The 19,432-nt window shown below is 37.6% G+C and overlaps 2 protein-coding genes across 5 annotated transcripts in view; one reads left to right on the top strand and one right to left on the bottom strand.

Annotated features, from left to right (window-relative positions):
* LOC126826991 (urease subunit alpha) overlaps positions 1-3,163 on the bottom strand; it is a 37,314-nt gene extending 34,151 nt beyond the window's left edge. The window contains exon 1 of one of the 3 annotated variants that reach the window (XM_050556143.2): positions 2,878-3,163. The gene's annotated coding sequence lies outside the window, so the exon portion shown is untranslated. Of the gene's footprint in view, positions 1-1,167; positions 1,297-1,455; positions 1,531-2,877 lie in introns of those variants that run through there. The other 2 variants (XM_056102156.1, XM_050556142.2) reach the window with 2 other exon arrangements.
* LOC126827003 (urease accessory protein UreG) lies at positions 1,239-18,309 on the top strand. 2 transcript variants are annotated; one of them, XM_056102157.1, is made up of 8 exons: positions 1,239-1,361; positions 5,312-5,366; positions 8,893-9,047; positions 10,668-10,792; positions 15,946-16,042; positions 16,417-16,564; positions 17,246-17,349; positions 18,144-18,309. In XM_056102157.1, exons 2-8 carry the CDS (start codon positions 5,336-5,338, stop codon positions 18,279-18,281), a joined length of 798 nt encoding a protein of 265 aa, XP_055958132.1. In that variant the 5' UTR covers positions 1,239-1,361; positions 5,312-5,335; the 3' UTR covers positions 18,282-18,309. The 2 variants fall into 2 exon arrangements, with proteins under 2 accessions (XP_055958132.1, XP_050412123.2); XM_050556166.2 differs by lacking the exon at positions 1,239-1,361 and adding an exon at positions 1,527-1,665.
* Positions 18,310-19,432: the final 1,123 nt, after the last annotated feature.

The raw sequence follows: 19,432 nt of genomic DNA, 5'->3' as shown, positions 1-19,432 counted from the left end.
ACCTCTACTTCTGCAATGTATAATGTAACTGTATGGATTATACTCTACTATACACCGCCACAGTGGGTGGTTTGAGAGAATGACATGTACAGTGTACAGGCATAGACCTCTGCATGCTTGATGTACACAGATAAGTGTAAACATCTTAAGATAATATACTAAGAACAACGAAGGGCAAGGTCACTATATATATATATATATATATATATCAGCTGATATAGTGTTTTGGTCACTGCCGCACCACCGAAAACGGGCGAATCCACCCTGGCAACTGGCTGTTTCCTAGCAGTTTTCCATTTGGCTAGTTTCCTCTGCCGTTTTCCGGGCAATACCTATTTTCGGGCAATACCGTTTTTTCGGACATACCTATCATAAGAGAGCTTCGGGCAAATTTTCGGGCATGCAGTGGACAAGAAAAAGACGAGAAAATACTTTTCGGGCAGTGTGGATCTCATAGAAATAAGTGAGTTATATTTTTTCTCTATACGTTAATAGAAAAAAAAGGTCGTCGAATTTTTTTTATTTTTTTTTTGGGGGGGGGGGGCGGCTCCTACGCCTATGTATCTCAATACACCTAAACTAGCTTCCAAATATGAGAAATGAAATGAAATTGTGTTTACCGTCCTACTGTTCTGCTCCGACTGGGATAATAAAGACGGGCATACGCCACACAGTGTCAGGGGCGGATCCAGAGGGGGAGTTTGGGGGGGGGGGGTCGACCCCCCCCCCCCCCGCTCAGCTACATAATGATATAGACATTATGTGATATCACAATTAATGATTTGCTTCCATGAAATTGAATCGTCATTGTAATAATTCATAATAAAAATTGACGTCAAACGAGATGTTGATTTCTCTGTTTAAAAAGCTCAATAATATATATGTGTATGTATATACGCCAAAATGACGATAGAGACCATGTGGGGGGGGGGGGGAGATACATTGTCTCAGGAACCTGGCCAACCCACTCCTGCAAAATTTCCTGGATCCGCCCCTGAGTGTGCTATGAGGGAAATTTCCCCGGACAGCGGCTCTACGGAGAACTCTTACATCGAATTCCAAATGATAAGGGATATTTCACGTGCTTGAAGTTTTATAAAAAAAAAATACCTGTAAGAATATTGAAACTAGAAAGTAGTAAATCCATATAAATCTAGTAAAACCTACCTGAATAAAGTTCTGTTTATGACGAAAGCTTGTTAAATACAATATACAATCTCGTCAAGTCAAAGATACAACTACACTAAACTACTCGACAAACATAAGTTCTACACAAGTAGGACATACATGTGTATATGTATATCTACATGATACGCTAACGACAAGGTTGAGATTTATGACCTGTCCTGTGTTTTAACAAGGTAAGAAGAGATTTGAATATAGTGTCAGTGAAGCTATACCCACAACAAAAGTCAAGGCTATAGGATTACTGTATACCATGTCACTTAAACTTACAGTAAGATGGTTAGTTCATGAAAACAGTTCGTGTTGAACTTCTGTTGTTTTGATATCGGAACGTGGCGGTGTTTTGCATTAATCAATGTATTATTGACAATTGTCCCAGATATTACACAGCCCCGTTCATCATCCTACTAATACACGGATATTGTGAACGATTCGTTGGATTGTTTGTTATTATATATTAACGACTGTAGGTGACACCAGGTAAGTTGGGTTTCTTTATATGTGAGTATAACTTAATGTAGGTTAACTTACTTGGTTAGACAGGGTCACTGTGGCAAAGTGGTTAAGATGCTGGCTAGCTAGCCTGGAGGTCGTGTGTTCGATCCCAGCATTGGCCAGAAATGAAATGGGGTTTAACGTCCTACTGTTCTGCTCCTATGCTGGGCTAATGAAGACGGGCATACGCCATACAGTGTGCTATGAGGGAAATTTTGCCCGGGCAGCGGCACTAGCGCCTACTCTTATATCAAATTCCAACTGCCAAGGGATCTTTTACGTGCATTCCAATGTATACACAGGACCTTGGTTTTTCGTATCATCCGAAAGACTAGACAGCTGTCCTTGTCAGGCCCTCCGTCCTGCATCACTGACAAGGGGGAACCACGCTGGAAAATCTGGATGAACTTTCTCGGCCAATGCAGGAATCGAACACCCGACCTCCAGACTAGCGAGCCAGCGTCTTACCCACTTAGCCACGTGATCCCCTGCAATAAAACAACAGCAGTATTAGCAATTAAACATACATTATTCAAGAGCTAAATTTGTCTATTGCAGGTCTTTCTTTAGACCTGAAATGTTATCTAAATTATTAATTAGACATTAATTAACCTATACAGACCATAATCAACTCTAGATGGCATCGCTAGCCTGCAATCTTTAATGGATTATGAGCCGATTTACTGCATAACTCTCCTTCACGATTTAACGATTAAATGGATAATCAAGACTATGCTGTTTATCGACCTGACTTTAGTAATGATGATCAAGGCTAGGCAGAAATTTCAATCGCTTCTTTCTCGGCTCATAGTGGATCAATTTTACTGAAATTTTCAGCAAATTACCTTTACACTATCTAGTTTTTAACTATTATAGCGAGAACTGCCATCTCTTTATCTTATCTCCCATAATGTATCTTTAACATCAGTAGCAGGCCTACAGCCTATATTACATGTGACATAAAAATATAAATAACAAATAAGTTTAAATAAAATAAAATAAATACATATTGGAGAAAACAAAAAAGAGGAAATGGATATAAAATGTTAACACATTATTCAAATTTCACCTAAATAGTCATCTCTTATTTTCATAGCTCTATATATATACCTTGCTATAACATCAGCAAAGCCGTCATTTGTCATAAGTTTTATATACCGTAATAATCTATAGAACTAATTCTAAGGTTATCCTTACCTTAGTACATAGGTTCCCAACCTTTTTTGGGTGGCGACCCCATTCCACACTCAAGACCAGATCGTGATCCCTCGAAGAACAAAGTCACATTTTACAATGATAGACCGATGAAACAAATCGTGGCCATGAGAGTAAATCGATTAGCAATGTGGCAAGAGCTGTATAGATCACATGTTCCCGAAGCAACGGCCGCAGTTTTACAACTTCTATCCGTTGCCAGAATTGTCTGAAATTTCCAAACTTTTAGGTACGTTATTTCCCTTTACTGCAGACACGTGAACAATAACGTTGTCCAATCAGAGGTCGTAATACAAACACATATCCAAATACAAACATTGCGATCTCCACCAAAAAATGAATAGACAAGTTTACAGCCGTTAAAAGGTTTTTTTTTCAGTTGAAAAACTCATGGAAAAGCAATCGAAACTGTTTTAGAAGAGAAGTATTTATTTGCATGAAAATTGGCAGCGGCAAGTCTCTTTGTTTTGGAAATTTCCAGCAACCTTGACATTGAACGAACCTTGAACTTTTTAACTCGATTATCACAGGTGGATATTTCAGTTGGAAAGCGCGAGACTTGGTATTCGCGATAATATTTTCTATCGAGGAATCTGAGAAGTCTAGAGCTGGGTCCTAGACCAATCGAAATTAGTGACGAAAAATGTAGATTGTAGAGTGTTACGTGAAGGCCTTGATAAGATGTACGAGTTAAAGCGAGATCAAGCCTTCTATTGAAGATGTATAGATAGATTACATGAAAAGATAGCATTTTTTTTTTTTAAAGTTCTCAGTCTAGTCCGCGACCCCACGAAAAGTGCTCGCGACCCAGAGGTTGGGAAATGCCGTTCTAGTAGAAAATAAATTTCATGCTCAACAATTATAATTTGATTATCAATTAAATTGAATGGAAACAGAATAGACCTAAACACAATAGTATTTCCCCATATGTTACTGTATAATAAATTATAATAATATTACAGACAGGCTGTTATAGTTACAAAATAGGTTGTGTTAAATAAATTCTATATATGTTAATAATATCTGATAGACTGATCTATGTGTGACTTGAATTACTCTACACGTCTCTTGTTCTGTAACACATGTTTAAATAAAACCTATATTTCATGCCGATATCTGGAACGGGATATCATGGTCTACTGAACATATCTGATTGAGACAGTGCACCAGCTGTCAATAAATTGATTCACTTTTGATATAATGGATCATATGACAGTTACGCTGTCTGTCTATAATTAGCTTCGCTTGATATTCTCAAAATCCATGGTTAGATCTAATCGATAAGGCCAACTTCAGTTTTGGTCAAAGGTCACAAGATGTAAACAGGGCTAGCGCTAATCCCAACCCTAACCCACAATCAAACCCTGCGTTTACATCTCGTGACCTTTGATGAAATCTGCAGATGGCCTTAATTTTAGTTCTGACCCAATGGACTTTGGACTAAATCTATTTGTTAAGGCTGGCCTAATTTTTGCGCAAGTGCAAGCGAATAATTAAACCATGTGTTAGCCCTGAAATGACCTAGTTTGTGTCGAGGGGATGTTAAACCCCATTTCTCTCTCCCTTTTTATTGATACAAGGGGCCGCAGTGGCTCAGTGAGTAAGGCACTAGCTCACTAACCTGTAGGTCGAATTCCAATGTTGATCGAGACAGTATCTCAGTATTTCTCAACGTGATGCAATATGTCCCCTTGTCAGTGATGCGGAACAGAGGGTCTGGCAAGTAACAGAGGACATGTCAAGGAACAGACTGATTGGCAAGGAACAGCTTCTAGTTCTTCGGATAGTTCGAAAAGGGGTACATGAAGAGTAGGCGAAAATGCTGCTGTCTGGGCAAAATTACACAGGTAGCACACTGCATGGTGTATGCCTGTCTTCATTAGCCCAGTTGGTGCAGAACAGTAGGACGTTAAACCCCATTTCATTTCATACAAGAAGGCCGTAAAGCTGCTATCCAGGCCCCCATAGCACACTGTATGGCGCATCCATGCCTGTCTTAATTATCCCGGTAGGTGCAGAAAACTAGGAAGTTCAACCCAATTTCATTAATTAATAGTCTTATCAGGGGGTTGGATGGCTGAATGGTTAGCACGTGCGCGCTGCGCTGTATCATACAGTCTGTCATTGAGTCAATTGGCGGGGTTTTGATTCCCCGGTTGTATGTGACAAGCAATAGGGTCGCCTGTCCAACCTCATGAGTTTTCTCCGGGTCTTCAGGTTTCCTCCCACTGCTAAAGACCCCAACGCACAAATGAATTATTGAAATAAAATTGAACCATGTGTTAGTCCCAAAATGACCTAGTTTGTGTCGAGTGGACGTTAAACCCCATTTCTCTCTCTCTCTAATAGTCTTGTCATAATATCAACAAATATATGACTGTATCAGTGGCTTATTAAATGTTTTTGTTTTTTTTAGAATATTATAACTCCATCAAACAGGATGACGTCAGAAAACTGTAACTTTTTTCAAGGTTGGTTAGAATTATACATATCCTAGTTTTTGTCATTTGACTGAACACATGAAATATTTTTATGAATATGTCTTTATCTTAATATTTTTGTATTTAAACCTAAATTCGCCAAAAAAAACCCTTCTGTCTCAGCCTGACTATATTTGGAACGTTAAAGGAGAAGACCAACGAGGGGATTATTTCTTAATGCATATTTAAAATTTACGGACACTTTGTTGAAAAACGTTGATTTTCCCCTTTAAACAACCAATGCCAGTTTATCCTTTGATAGGGACCAATGCAAACAGCAAACAAGTCAATGGAATAATTTCGACCTTATCTTCCTGTCTGGTGCAGAACAGTTGGACATTAAACTTCACATTCCATTTCACATCGACCTGAGTGCAGAACGGAGGGCCTGACAAGGACAGCTGTCTTGTCCTTCGGATGACACGAAAAAACGAGGTCCTGTGTATACATTAGAATGCACGTAAAAGATCCCTTGGCAGTTGGAATTCGATATAAGAGTAGGCGATAGTGCCACTGCCCGGGCAAAATTTCCCTCATAGCACACTGTATGGCGTATGCCCGTCTTCATTAGCCCAGTTTAGGAGCAGAACAGTAGGACGTTAAACCCCATTTTATTTCATTTATTTACATTGACCTGATCTGACAAATCACAACACATTCATTAAACATGCATTATGTAAAAGCTAGATGTGCCTATTGCACATCTGTCTTTTGGTTTTAAATGTTGACATTTATTAACATAAAAAGCCTATTATCAACTCTCTAGTTCATCCTAAGTGGGTAAGACGCTGGCTTGGCCGAGAAAGTTCATCCAGATTTTTTGGCGTGGTTTCCCCTAGTCAGTGATGCAGGACGGAGGGCCTGACAAGGACAGCTGTCTAGTCCTTCGGATGAGACAAAAAACCGAGGTCCCGTGTACACATTGGCGTGAGCGTAAAAGATCCCTTGGCAGTTGGAATTCGATATAAGAGTAGGCCGTAGCACCGCTGCCCGGGCAAAATTTCCCTCATAGCACACTGTATGGTGTATGCCCGTCTTCATTAGCCCACTTTAGGAGCTGAACAGTAGGACGTTAAACCCCATTTCATTTCATTTTCTCTGGTTCATCGGGTGGTTGTGATTTTGAACGGATTGAAACACGATCGCCATTTAAAGATACATTATGGGAGATTTTTATAGAGAGTTGGCCATTCTTGCTATAACAGTTCAAAAGTAGATGATGAAAGAAGAATATATTGAAAAATTCAGTCAAATTACTTTATTCTGAACATAGTTATCATCGTTGTAATATTTGCCTAGAAATGGTAGCGAATTGTGTCTTCAACTTCGCTGATCGTTTGATTGACAGGCGTTAACTCCACCTACATATCTCGATTATCAAGTAAAGTTTTCAATGGCATACGGAAACGCTTTACAGCGGGCCTCGCTAAGTACACTCTATCATTTAGCCTCGATCTAACAGACGTATTTTCATCAGGTTACCCCTTATCTGATTTAATCAATTAGTGAAATCCTATTTAAATCCGAGCTGTAGCCGAGCCATCAGTGGGTCTACAGAGTTGATTTTGGTCTTGTTGTTTAAATAAAGATCTAATTTATAATTTCTATAACATCTGAAGCCTAAATTAAGACTTGCAATAATCAGATTTAGCTCTTGCATAATGCATGTTTAATAATTTAATTCAAAAATGGATAATCGAGATTGAAACACGATTGCCATTTTTAATAATTTAATCCAAAAAAAGGTAATCGAGACTTTGTTTATTATCGTAACAACGGTAGCAGTGAAAATCAAGACCATGTTCGGCACGAATATTCGAATATTCGCTCGTCGAATATAATATTCGAATATTCGAATAGCAATTACCATATTCGAATATTTTCAAATATCTATTATTTATTCTATTTGCTCTCAAATATTATCAAAGGTGACTTTCCTTGCCACATTTACATTCAAAGCTTAATTAGATTACCTAACCGCAGCTTGTAAGGGTGCTACCCCTACATAGATCTACCGTCTTCAGAGACAGTTATTGAGTAAGTAGCGTGTTACCTACTTTGGTTAGCCAGTTAGTTCCGCAATGGAGTTGGCTGTCTTGACCAAAGAGGTGTATATATTGACAATATATACACCTCCATGGTCTTGACTAATATTACATCAAGGCTAATCTTTGGAACCACATGAAGTTGAAACATGGCTACGTAGCTCCAGATTCTTCCTCCTCTGCACGGGACGTAGGGTCAGGCAAGATTCGTCCAATTAAAAGGTTCAACACAAGTTCTTCATGTAATAGCAAGAAGTATGACAAGATTCAGCGCAGCAAAAAACATCACTGAGAAATTGATCAAGTTTGTAGCCAAGCATTATCAGCTCCTCTCTCTTTTTGACAATTACCATTTTCGGGAATTGATAGAAGCCCTGAATCCATCACACAATTTGCGGTCAAGTAAAACACTCAAAAAAAGAAAGGACGAAATCTATGATGCCGTTCGTTCCGACAACGTCAAATCAGGAATGACTCAAGTCAGAAGTTAGCCGCTGTGACCACAGATGTATGGACATCAGATGAACAAAATGAGTCTTGCATTAATTTAACCGCTTATTTTGTATCACCAGATTGGGAGATGGTGGCTAAGACTCTGGAAATGAAATCATGTCCAAGTTCACATAACTCGGATAAACTAAACGAGCATCTGACGGAGATTGCAGATGACTGGAGTATGGTTGAGGTCCGCGTCTACTTGTTGCAATGTCATGGAAGGCCGAGGTTTTGTGTACAAATTGGCAGTTTACGTAAAAATTCCACTGGCAATTGCTAAAATATAATCTTGTGCATTGTTCACATGTCAACCGAAATTTCACGTATTTCATAATTAATTAGAAATTATAATAAATTGAATATAAACCACTTTAAATATATTTATATTAGAAATTGAAAATATTCGAATAGTATTCAAATACAAATTTCAAGACCCTTCGAATATTCGAATAGTATTCTTGTTCGAATATCCGATCACTAGCTCTTAGTCATAACTTCTCCTAGAATAAAGTAATTTGATGAAATTTTCAATATAAACATTTTTTACTAATGAAATGAAATGAAATGAAATGGGGTTTAACGTACTACTGTTCTGCTCCTAACCTGGGCTAATGAAGACGGGCATACGCCATACAGTGTGCTATGAGGGAAATTTTGCCCGGACAGCGGCACTACGGCCTACTCTTATATCGAATTCCAACTGCCAAGGGATCTTTTACGTGCACGCCAATGTGTACACGGGACCTCGGTTTTTCGTCCCATCCGAACGACTAGACAGCTTTCCTTGTCAGCCCCTCCGTCCTGCATCACTGACAAGGGAGAACCACGCCGGAAAATCTGACATTTTTTACTACCTATTTTTGAACTATTATAGCGAGAACCATCAGCCCTTTATCTAAATCTTATAAAATGTATTTTTAAGATGATTAAAAAGAAATAAGGTATTAAATTAATTCAAATAATTGTCAATGTTACAGCCGGTGCAACAAAGGAAAAAACCAGTGGTCACTCCCATGACCATTCCCATTCCCACTCCCATGAACACGAACACGGCCATACCCACGAAGTTTTAGATGACCCTGGTAGTTTTATAGATAGAGATAAACCACTTTACAGAACAGACTGGGATCAGGTACGTATTCATCAAATGATTAAATGAAAGACTTTCAGCACCGATTGGGCTAATAAACCGGGGGTGGGGGGAGGGGGTGGGGGGGGGGAGAGAGCTAGAGAGAAAGAGAGAGAGAGAGTTTATGGTTCTACTTTCTGAAGCCACTGACCAGAGAGAGAGAGAGGAGAGAGAGAGAGAGAGAGAGAGAGAGAGAGAGAGAGAGAGAATTGGGTTTAAGTCCACTCAACACAAACTAGTTCATTTCGGGACTAACATATGGTTCAAACTTATGTCAAAAATTCGCTTGCACGTAGGGGTCTTTAGCAGTGGGAGGAAACTGGAGGACCCGGGGAAAACCCACGAGGTTGGACAGGCGACCCTACTCCTTGTCATGTACAACCTGGGAATCGAAACCACACCAGTTGACGCAATGATAGACTTTATGATACAACATGCAACTGCTAAATATTCAGCCAGCCATGGGGGTCGTTATGGCGCAACAGACAAAATTGTCGAAGGAATTCTGTTGCGTTGTTCTGCCACATTACGACTGTAAGAAGCACTTTAATAACGTATACAGACGTAATATAGCATATATATATATCCAGAAATATTAACACAACCGTAAAGCTGCACTACTTTGTTTCACGGTATGCTGATACAAACTGATTTCAACAATGGTTTAATAACATTTTAACATTTTAAAGTACTTTTCGTCATATATATATATATATATACACGAATCCCTTGGCGCGTGTTTGGGAAGCCAGGGTGGCTCGATACTTTTTACGCTTGGCGGCGTGTGGGATGATATAATCGAATTCCTGTGTATAAATGTTGCGTCACGTTAATTGTTCCTTGGCGGATGGATATTTCCCTCATAGCGCACTACACGACGACGTATGTCTGTCTACATTAGCCAGTTTAATGTAGACAAGTAGAAATATTTTCCTCACTTAATGTTCAATTTGATTAAAACACAGATCCTATTTCGTTTTGTTTTTTATAGTTCAAAATTTTGTTTTACTTGTCTTTAATTACTACACTAGGACCTGGAAGAGTAGTTATATAACCCGTGTTCTGGATGATGGGTGGGATTAGCCAGTGAAATAGTCTGTTATGACGAGTTTTTGGCGTGAGGCACACAGAACTGGGTAACCCACCCACCAGAAACATCAACGTGTGACGTCATAGATTAGTGGTTAGCACGTGCGCGCTGTATCATTAAGTCTGTCACTGAGTCAACTGGCGTGGTTTCGAATCCCTGGTTGTACATGACACGGAGTAGGGTCGCCTGTCCAACCTCATGGGTTTTCTCCGGGTCCTCCGGTTTCCTCCCACTGCTAAAGACCCCTACGCGCAAGCGATTTATAGAAATAAAATTGAACCATGTGTTAGTCCCAAAATGACCTAGTTTGTGTCGAATGGACGTTAAACCCCATTTCTTTCTTTCTTTCTTTCTTTCAAAGCTTCTGACACAACCTTCCACTATAACTTGTCAGATCTTCATGTAGTGTAGGCCATCAAAAGTATAAAAAAACGAAACGAAATATACATCTGTATTTTAATCAGATTGCTTAATGTTTTTCCAGACATGACAAGGTTCAAATGACACATGTTAGTAAATGTTTTTATTTTTAGAGAGCTTTTACTGTGGGTATTGGTGGTCCAGTGGGATCAGGTAAAACAGCCCTAGTATTAGCTTTATGTAAATACCTGAGAGATTCTCGTGGTGTATGTGTTGTAACCAATGACATCTTTACCAGGTAAATACAGGTGTTTTATATAGGTGTTGTAATCAATGTTATATTTACCAGGTAATTACAGGTATATAATATAGGTGTTGTAACCAGGTAAACACAGGTATATTGTATAGGTATTGTACGTAATCAATGTTATATTTACCAGGTAATTACAGATATATAATATAGGTATTGTAATCAGGTATATAATCAATGTTATATTTACCAGGTAATCACAGGTATATAATATAGGTGTTGTAACCAGGTATATAATCAATGTTATATTTACGAGGTAATCACAGGTATATAATATAGGTGTTGTAACCAGGTAAATACAGGTATATAATATAGGTGTTGTAACCAGGTAAATACAGGTATATAATATAGGTGTTGTAACCAATGTTATATTTAAATGATATATTATATACTTAAAATATTAAAATTCAACTGAGATATTAAATTATATTCCTAGTGAATATAATGGTCATATAAGTCGTGGTTTGAAACTTAATATCGTGAATAAAAATGTCATTAATCACAATAAATCACCTGCTCTGTCTGTGGGGTGGGGGGAAGGGTCGCATGTCCAACCTCGTGGGTTTTCTCTGGGTCCTCCGGTTTCCTCCCACACCTATAGACAAGCGAATTATTGAAATAAAACATACGACTTGTTAGTCCTGAAATGACCTAGTTTGTCTCGAGTTGGATGTTAAACCCGATTCGCCTCTCTCCACATAAGTTTGTTGTACTTTTAAGATAGCTTGAATTGTGTTTTCAACCGTGTCAAGGGGTTTTAAAATAGATATATATATAAGTTAAAGGTCGACTATATCTAGTTTATACTGCAGATATTATACAATACCATATTCAGTGGCGGATCTAACCCCAACAGAGAGAGAGAGAGGGAGAGAGAGAGAGAGAGAGAGGGGGGGGGAGAGAGAGAGAGAGTTTAACATCCACTCGACACAAACTAGGTCGTTTCGGGACTAAAATATGGTTTTATTTTATTTCAATAATTTGGTTGCGCATAGGGGTCTTTCGCAGCGGGAGGAAACCGGAGGACCCGGAGAAAACCCACGAGTTTGGACAGGCGACCCTACTCCTTGTCACGTACACCCGGGGAATCGAAACCACGCCAGTTGACTCAATGACAGAGCTTATGATACAGCACGCACGTGCTAACCATTCCGCCATCCAACCCCCCTTAGTTGGGGTGATGTAGCGGTTAGTGCTAAATGATAAGGCAGGCTCAATTTTTCGTCATAGGTCACGAAATGTAAACAGGGCTAGCGCTAATCCCAAGCCTAACACTTATCCTAACCCTAACCTACAATCTCACCAACAATCACGTGTCCTAACCTTATTTACATCTCAGCGACCTTGACAAAAATTGAGCTGGCCTCAACAAATAGATTTAGCCGTGATATGTAGCTGATGAAATTGAATGTTAATCAATATTGACACCACCGATTTTTCAAAATTTACTCAGAGCACCTGCCCCCGCCCCCCCATAACCAAATATCCAAAGTCAGCCATTGTTTATATTCACTACATTTCTACACGCGTGGTATTATTTCACATGTTTATTCGACCATAAAATATCTAAAGTCATGGAGTATTTCTCAAATATGAATGGCCAAAGGGAACAAGATACTATGGGACATTTTTTTGTCAATAATGTGTTAGGGATTGGGCTAGCGAGCATTGTATGTTACGTGAACTGAAGTGGGGTTAAACGTCCTACTGTTCTGCAACGACTGGGTAATCAATGGATTTAATGACCCCAGCAATGAAATGAAATAAAAAGGTGTTTAACGTCCTACTGTTCTGTACCAACCAGAAATGAAATGGGGTTTAACGTCCTACTGTTCTGCTCCTAGACTGGGCTAATGAAGACAGTCATACGCCATAAAGTGTGCCATGAGAGAAATTTGGCCAGGACAGCAGCGCTACGGCCTTCTCTTATTTCGACTTCTAACTAGTAACTGTCCAGGGTTCTTACTCACTGAACAACTGCGACTATTTGAAGTAAAATGAAATGAAATGGGGTTTAACTGCCTACCTTTCTGCTGCGCTGTGGCGCTATGTCCTACTCTAACTTCGAATTCCAAGTGTCATGTGTTCATTTACACAATTTAAAATGACAAAAATATTGAATAACTACTAGTGTCCCGTTCTTTTACCCAGTCATATTCAAGGATTAGTTCCGAATGAAATAATGATATTGATAACCGATTAGTTCCTAGTGAAACAATAAAAAGAAAGTGATTTTTCCTACAATCAAGGGCCATAATTCAGGAAATTACAATTCGATATGCGCAAATATCAAAAGGAACCGAGATCTTTGTGTTATAAACTTACATTTCAAGTTTCAGCAAAATCGGATTAAAATTGTGACCTCTATAGGGTCCACAGCCTTGATATACAATATTTTTACGCTATTTGAGAACGAAGGGCGGCCATTTTGTCTGTCAGTTTTGGGCCGAAATTCACGAAATTCGAACTCAGTCGTCCTTAGGGTGTAACGGTGATATAATAATATGTTTTTTTTAAATCGGATAAAAATTATGACCTCTATAGGGTCCACAAGCTAAAAACGCAATTTTTCGTACAATCAGGGGCCATAATTCAGGAAGTTACTTTCCGATATGCGCGAATATCGAAAAGAACCGAGATCCTTGGGTTATAAACTTACATTTCAAGTTTCAACAAAATCGGATAAAAATTGTGACCTCTATAGGGTCCACAACCTTGATATATCATATTTTTACGCTATTTGAGAACGAACGGCGGCCATTTTGTCTGTCAGTTTTGGGCCGATTTTCACGAAATTCGAACTCAGTCATCCTTAGGGTGTAACGGTGATATAATAATACGTTTTTTTAAATCGGATAAAAATTATGACCTCTATAGGGTCCACAAGCTAAAAACGCGATTTTTCGTACAATCAGGGGCCATAATTCAGGAAGTTACGGTCCAATATGTGCGAATATCGAAAGGAACCGAGATCTTTGGGTTATAAACTTACATTTCAATTTTCAACAAAATCGGATAAAAATTGTGACCTCTATAGGGTCCAAAACCTTGATATACCATATATTTTTACGCTATTTGAGAACGAACGGCAGCCATTTTGTCTGTCAATTTTGGGCCGATTTTCACGAAATTCGAACTCAGCCGTCCTTAGGGTGTAACGGTGATATAATAATACGGTTTTTTAAATCGGATAAAAATTATGACCTCTATAGGGTCCACAGGTATATAATATAGGTGTTGAAACCAGGTCAATACAGGTAGATAATATAGGTGTTGTAACCAATAATATAATTAAATGGTATATTATATACTTAAAATATTAAAGATGAGTTCCCAGAAAAGTATTTATTGGGTGGTTATTTCAAATAAAAGTATGGTAATTTTGGTATATATGGAAAGTAGAGATATCCAATCTTACTAGAAAAATACTGGATTCCCTGAAAAACACTCTTGGAGCGTATACAGGACAAAAATGTAAGGGTTCCCCTAATTAACATTCCGACGATTAGGAATTTCAACATGCGTGATGTCAAAGGTCACACGCGATCATTGAGCGCTTGATATACAAGTTGATAAACTTTATGAAGTGTTAGACGTACAACACTTTCTGAGATAAAAATGAGGGAAAAAGACGCGGCTAGTGGATAATCCGAGAATTTAATTAGGATTCGATATTTGTAATAAATAGTAAGCGATTAAAGACAGCATCGTCTTGCGTATGCAATGAATTCTCCTCTGACTCCCAAGACGTGACGTAAACATGGCCTGGTTTGATCGAATTTTTATAGCAGGACATTCCTTTGCAATTGCAATGTTTGAGAAGGATTTGAAGCAAAGTTATGACAAATTAATTAGTTTGAATATGTTTTTAGTCCATATATATACTATTAAATCACCCAGTTTGTACGCGGGAACCCATCTTTAAAATTCAACTGAGATATTAAATAATATTCCTAGCTAATATAATTTAATGATATTCCAAAAATGGCCATATAAGTTATGGTTTGAAACTTAATATGGTGAATAAAAATGCTATTTATCACAATATATCACCTTCTCTGTCTGTTAAGAGAACAGGTGTAGTTACACCAAGTTGTAGGGGGTGAACTATCTCAATTTCCCTAACATTCATAATAACACAATAATTGGATTAGGTCTATTTGATAAGGCCAACTACAAGTTTCTTCATTGGTCACGAGATGTAAACAGGGCTAGTGCTAATCCCAACCCTAACCTGGGACCTAGCCCCAATGCTTACCCTAGCCCTAACCTACAATGTTGCCAATAATCTCAGCAACCTTGACGAAAATTGAGATGGCCTTAACAAATAGTTTTAGCCCTATAATTGGTAGAAAGATGCTCGGATTTTCTTGTGCCGCATCCCTTTGACATTGAGTCGACTGGGCGTGGTTTCGAATCCCCGGTTGTACGTGGCAAGGAGTAGGGTCGCCTGTCCAACCTCCGGTTTCCTCCCACTGCTAAAGACCCCTACGCGCAAGCGAATTATGTAAATAAAGTTAAACCATATGTTAGTCCCGAAATGACCTAGTTTGTGTCGAGTGGACGTTAAACCCCATTTCTCTCTCTCTCTTGACAGTTGGAATTCGAAATAAGAATAGACTGTAGCAGCGCCACTGGACCTCGGTTTTTCACCTGCACCACTGACAAGATAAATCATCACTGTTAGTGGGAATGGAGAGCGAGAGAGAGAGAAATGGGGTTTAACGTCCACTTAACACAAATTAGGTCATTTCGGGACTAACACATGGATCAATTTTATTTCAATAATTCGCTTGCGCGTAGGGGTCTTTAGCAATTTGACATCATCTTTGAGATGCTAAAGACTGTGGATTTTGACTTAGAGTGAGTGAGAAAATGGTTGAACAATTATGAATTTCTATAGGTGGCTTTATCATTACCTATTAAACAATCCTTTTAAAACTCTCACCTGTAAAGGAGCTACAATAGGTTGTTAAGGACGGCAGTGACATTAAATGTAAGCGTATAAAAAGAACAAGGGCAGTAACTCTGTTAGAAATTATGACAAATGGTTGAGATGATATGCTCTTCTTCGTGTAAACATTAAATACATATATTTAAATAAGATTAAATGATGAGGTAAATTTTTCAATTTATTGCAGAGAAGACTGGGAGTTTTTAGTGAGAAATGAAGCACTACCAGAATGTCGTATGAAAGCAGTTGAAACCGGAGGGTGTCCCCATGCCGCCATTAGAGAAGTATGCGCTGCTTTGTGCTAAAATACAACATCGGTTTTATGCTTTTAGGAGCCATTGTGGCTCAGTGATAAAGTGCAGACTCATGAACCAGGAGGTCAAAGGTTCGATTGTAGGTGTTGGCCGAAAAAAGACCCTAGAGATTTTCGGGGGTGGGGGTGGCAAGGAGCAATGTCTAGTTTTTATGGGATTTTGGCTATTTCAGCTTCAGTTTATGATAGAAACATCATCTATGTGTTGAAATCTAGATGTTAGTAGCCACATAATACATCAGAAGTGCTTTCATTATCATATTTGAAAGTTTAATTACCAAAAACACAGATCTCTTCCCAAAATTACAAAGTTCCTCGATTTAATCCATATTAATTATATTTTAGGATTATTCATTAAATATGGAAGAGGTAAAAGATCTGACTGTAAAATACAAACCAGATATAGTGTTTATTGAATCAGGGGGAGATAATTTAGCAGCTAATTTTAGTCGAGAGTTGGCTGATTATATAATATATGTTATAGATGTTGCAGGTTAGTATTATTAAACTATTGTTACTAAATACATTGATAGCACTACTAATTATAGATAATATTGATAGTGCTACTAATTATAGATAGATAATATTTATAGTCATACTCATTATAAACAATATTGATAGTACTACTAATTATAGATAATATTGATAGTGCTACTAATTATAGATAGATAATATTGATAGTTCTACTAATTATAAATAATATTTATAGTAACTACAGATTTTAGATAATATTGATAGTACAACTAATAATATTGATATTGCTACTAATTATAGATAAAATTGATAGTTCTACTAGTAATAGATGATATTGATAGTACTACTAATTATAGATAATATTTATAGTAACTACAGATTTTAGATAATATTGATAGTACAACTAATAATATTGATATTGCTACTAATTATAGATAATATTGACCATACTATTTATTATAGACAATATTGATAGTACAACTAATTATAGATAATATTGATAGTACTACTAATAATATTGATATTGCTACTAATTATAGACAATATTGAAAGTACAACTAATTATAGATAATATTAATAGTGTTACTAATTATAGATAATATTGATAGTACTACAAATTATAAATGGTTTACTTTACCTATATAACACAATAGGTAAAATACCACGTAAAAGAGTAACAAATGATTTACTTAACTTATAGGTGGTGATAAAATACCACGTAAAGGAGGACCAGGTATAACACAGAGTGATTTACTAGTTATAAACAAAACAGATTTAGCTGAGGCTGTTGGTGCTGATCTGAAGGTCAGAACAATTTTTCTTTTGCTATAATTTTTAGTAAATATATATGAATTCTGACTACAAAATACCCTGATTTTATTCTATAAACCAACAAGAATCATCATTTTGTTGTGTGACAAGATATTTTATAAATACACCTCAGATCACATCTATTTTTAGGACAGTGTCTCAGTGGGTACAGTGTCTCAGGGGTGGGTATAGTGTTGCAGTGGGTAAAGTGTCTTAGTGGATACAGTGTCTCAGTGGGTAAGACACTGACTCATTGATCCCTGTGTTGGACAAGAAAATACCTTAGGATTTTGCCAGAAGAGTTTTAATAATAATAATATTTGTATTGCACAACTATTCAATTAACTGGTCGCTAGAAAATGTTCTCACATTGGTGTGTTAATGATAATGTCTAAATTATCAAGTTTTCACTTTGGATTTAAAAACTGACACAGAATCACAATTGTCAGATATTTTCTGGAAGTGTATTGTACACAGATGTGGCACTGTATCGAAAATGCTGAATGGTACAGGATGAAAGGCCTAGCAGGGAACAGTGTCTAGTCGTTGTATAGGATGAAAACCAACATTGGCGTGCACTTTAAAGAACCCTTGGTAGTTGGAATTTAAAAGAAGTATAGGCTGTAGTGTGCCACTGTCCGGGGTAAATTTCCCTCATACTGATAGGACACTGCATGATGTATATCCGACTTTATTAGACCAGAACGTGTACAACAGTAGAAAGATAAAACCTTACTTCATATATTTTAGGAATAAGGTGTTAACCCCCATTTCACCTCTTATTTTAGGTTATGGAAAGAGATGCAGCTCTGATGAGACAAAAAGGACCAACAATATTCTCTCAAGCCAAGCACAATATCGGAATCAAAGAAATAGCTGCCAGTATATTATTAGCTTTTGAATATCAAACCCAGTTTACAAATTAACAAACATAAAGACCTCTAAAACTAAAGACTTTCATTTTTTTATCGTTTATTTTATCAGTGTTCAATCTTTAACTTTGTGTGCTTTGGATCATAAGGTCTGTCTTTGAGTAAAGTGGCGGGGTTTCCATCCCACACTTGTAAATGATAACTGCAAGCCTGGAAATAAGGCACCTGTCACAGACAATGTCAGGCACAGATTCAGGCTTTGTCAGGCTCTAAACCTCTGGTGCCTGTCATTTTGTTCGGCACTGATTTGTCTTTTTTATTGATATTATTAATACATGTCCGGCACTAAGTTGAAAATGTCAGGTACTATTTCATTAGGGCCTGACATTTTGTCAGGTACATCTAAAACCGTTATTTCCAGGCCAGTCTCAAAATGACCTAGTTTGTGTTGAGTGTATGTTAAACCCCATTTGTCTCTGAGCTATGGTACTTGTTTAAGACTGGTTGAGCATTATGATTATAGCATTGCAACCATGTGATATTTTCCATTTTTGGCAGAGGAAGGCTCAAATACTTTAAACCACATGAAACAAAGCCCCTGATTCAATCCATTTCCGTTGCGAGTCTTGTTAAAGATACATTATGGGAGATAAGATAAAGAGATATGGCAGTTCTCGCTATAATAGTTAAAAACTAGATAGTGTAAAGGTAATTTGCTGAAAATTTCAGTCAAATTGATCCACTATGAGCCGAGAAAGAAGCCGGTGAAATTTTTGCATAGTCTCGGTTATCATTACTAAAATCAATAATATAAACAGCATAGTCTTGATTATCCACTATTTCTGATTTAATTATCTTTGGCCGTTAGCGGCATATAGGAATCTAATCCAGCCTACATCGAAGGCTAGCCTTGACATCGAGAGTTTATTATGGTCTGGATAAGTTAATTAATGTCTAATTGATAATTTAGATAACATTTCAGGCCTAAAGAAAGACTTGTAATAAGCAGATTTTACTCTTGCATAATGCATGTTAAAACACATGAAACAAAGCCCCTGATTCAATCCATTTCCGTTTCGAGTCTTGTTAACTATGGTATATTTTGTGTATTTCAAGAAGACCGTTGTACGGACATTCTGAATCCAACCTCCAATTCTAAATAAATATTATTATAATTTACCCCCTGAAACTGTTTTCCCTCCGAA

The sequence above is a fragment of the Patella vulgata genome, chromosome 7 (genome assembly GCF_932274485.2).
Source record: "Patella vulgata chromosome 7, xgPatVulg1.2, whole genome shotgun sequence".
Lineage (NCBI taxonomy): Eukaryota > Metazoa > Mollusca > Gastropoda > Patellidae > Patella > Patella vulgata.
The sequence above is the reverse complement of the archived record's forward strand: the minus strand, read 5'-3'. Positions and strand labels throughout refer to the sequence as shown.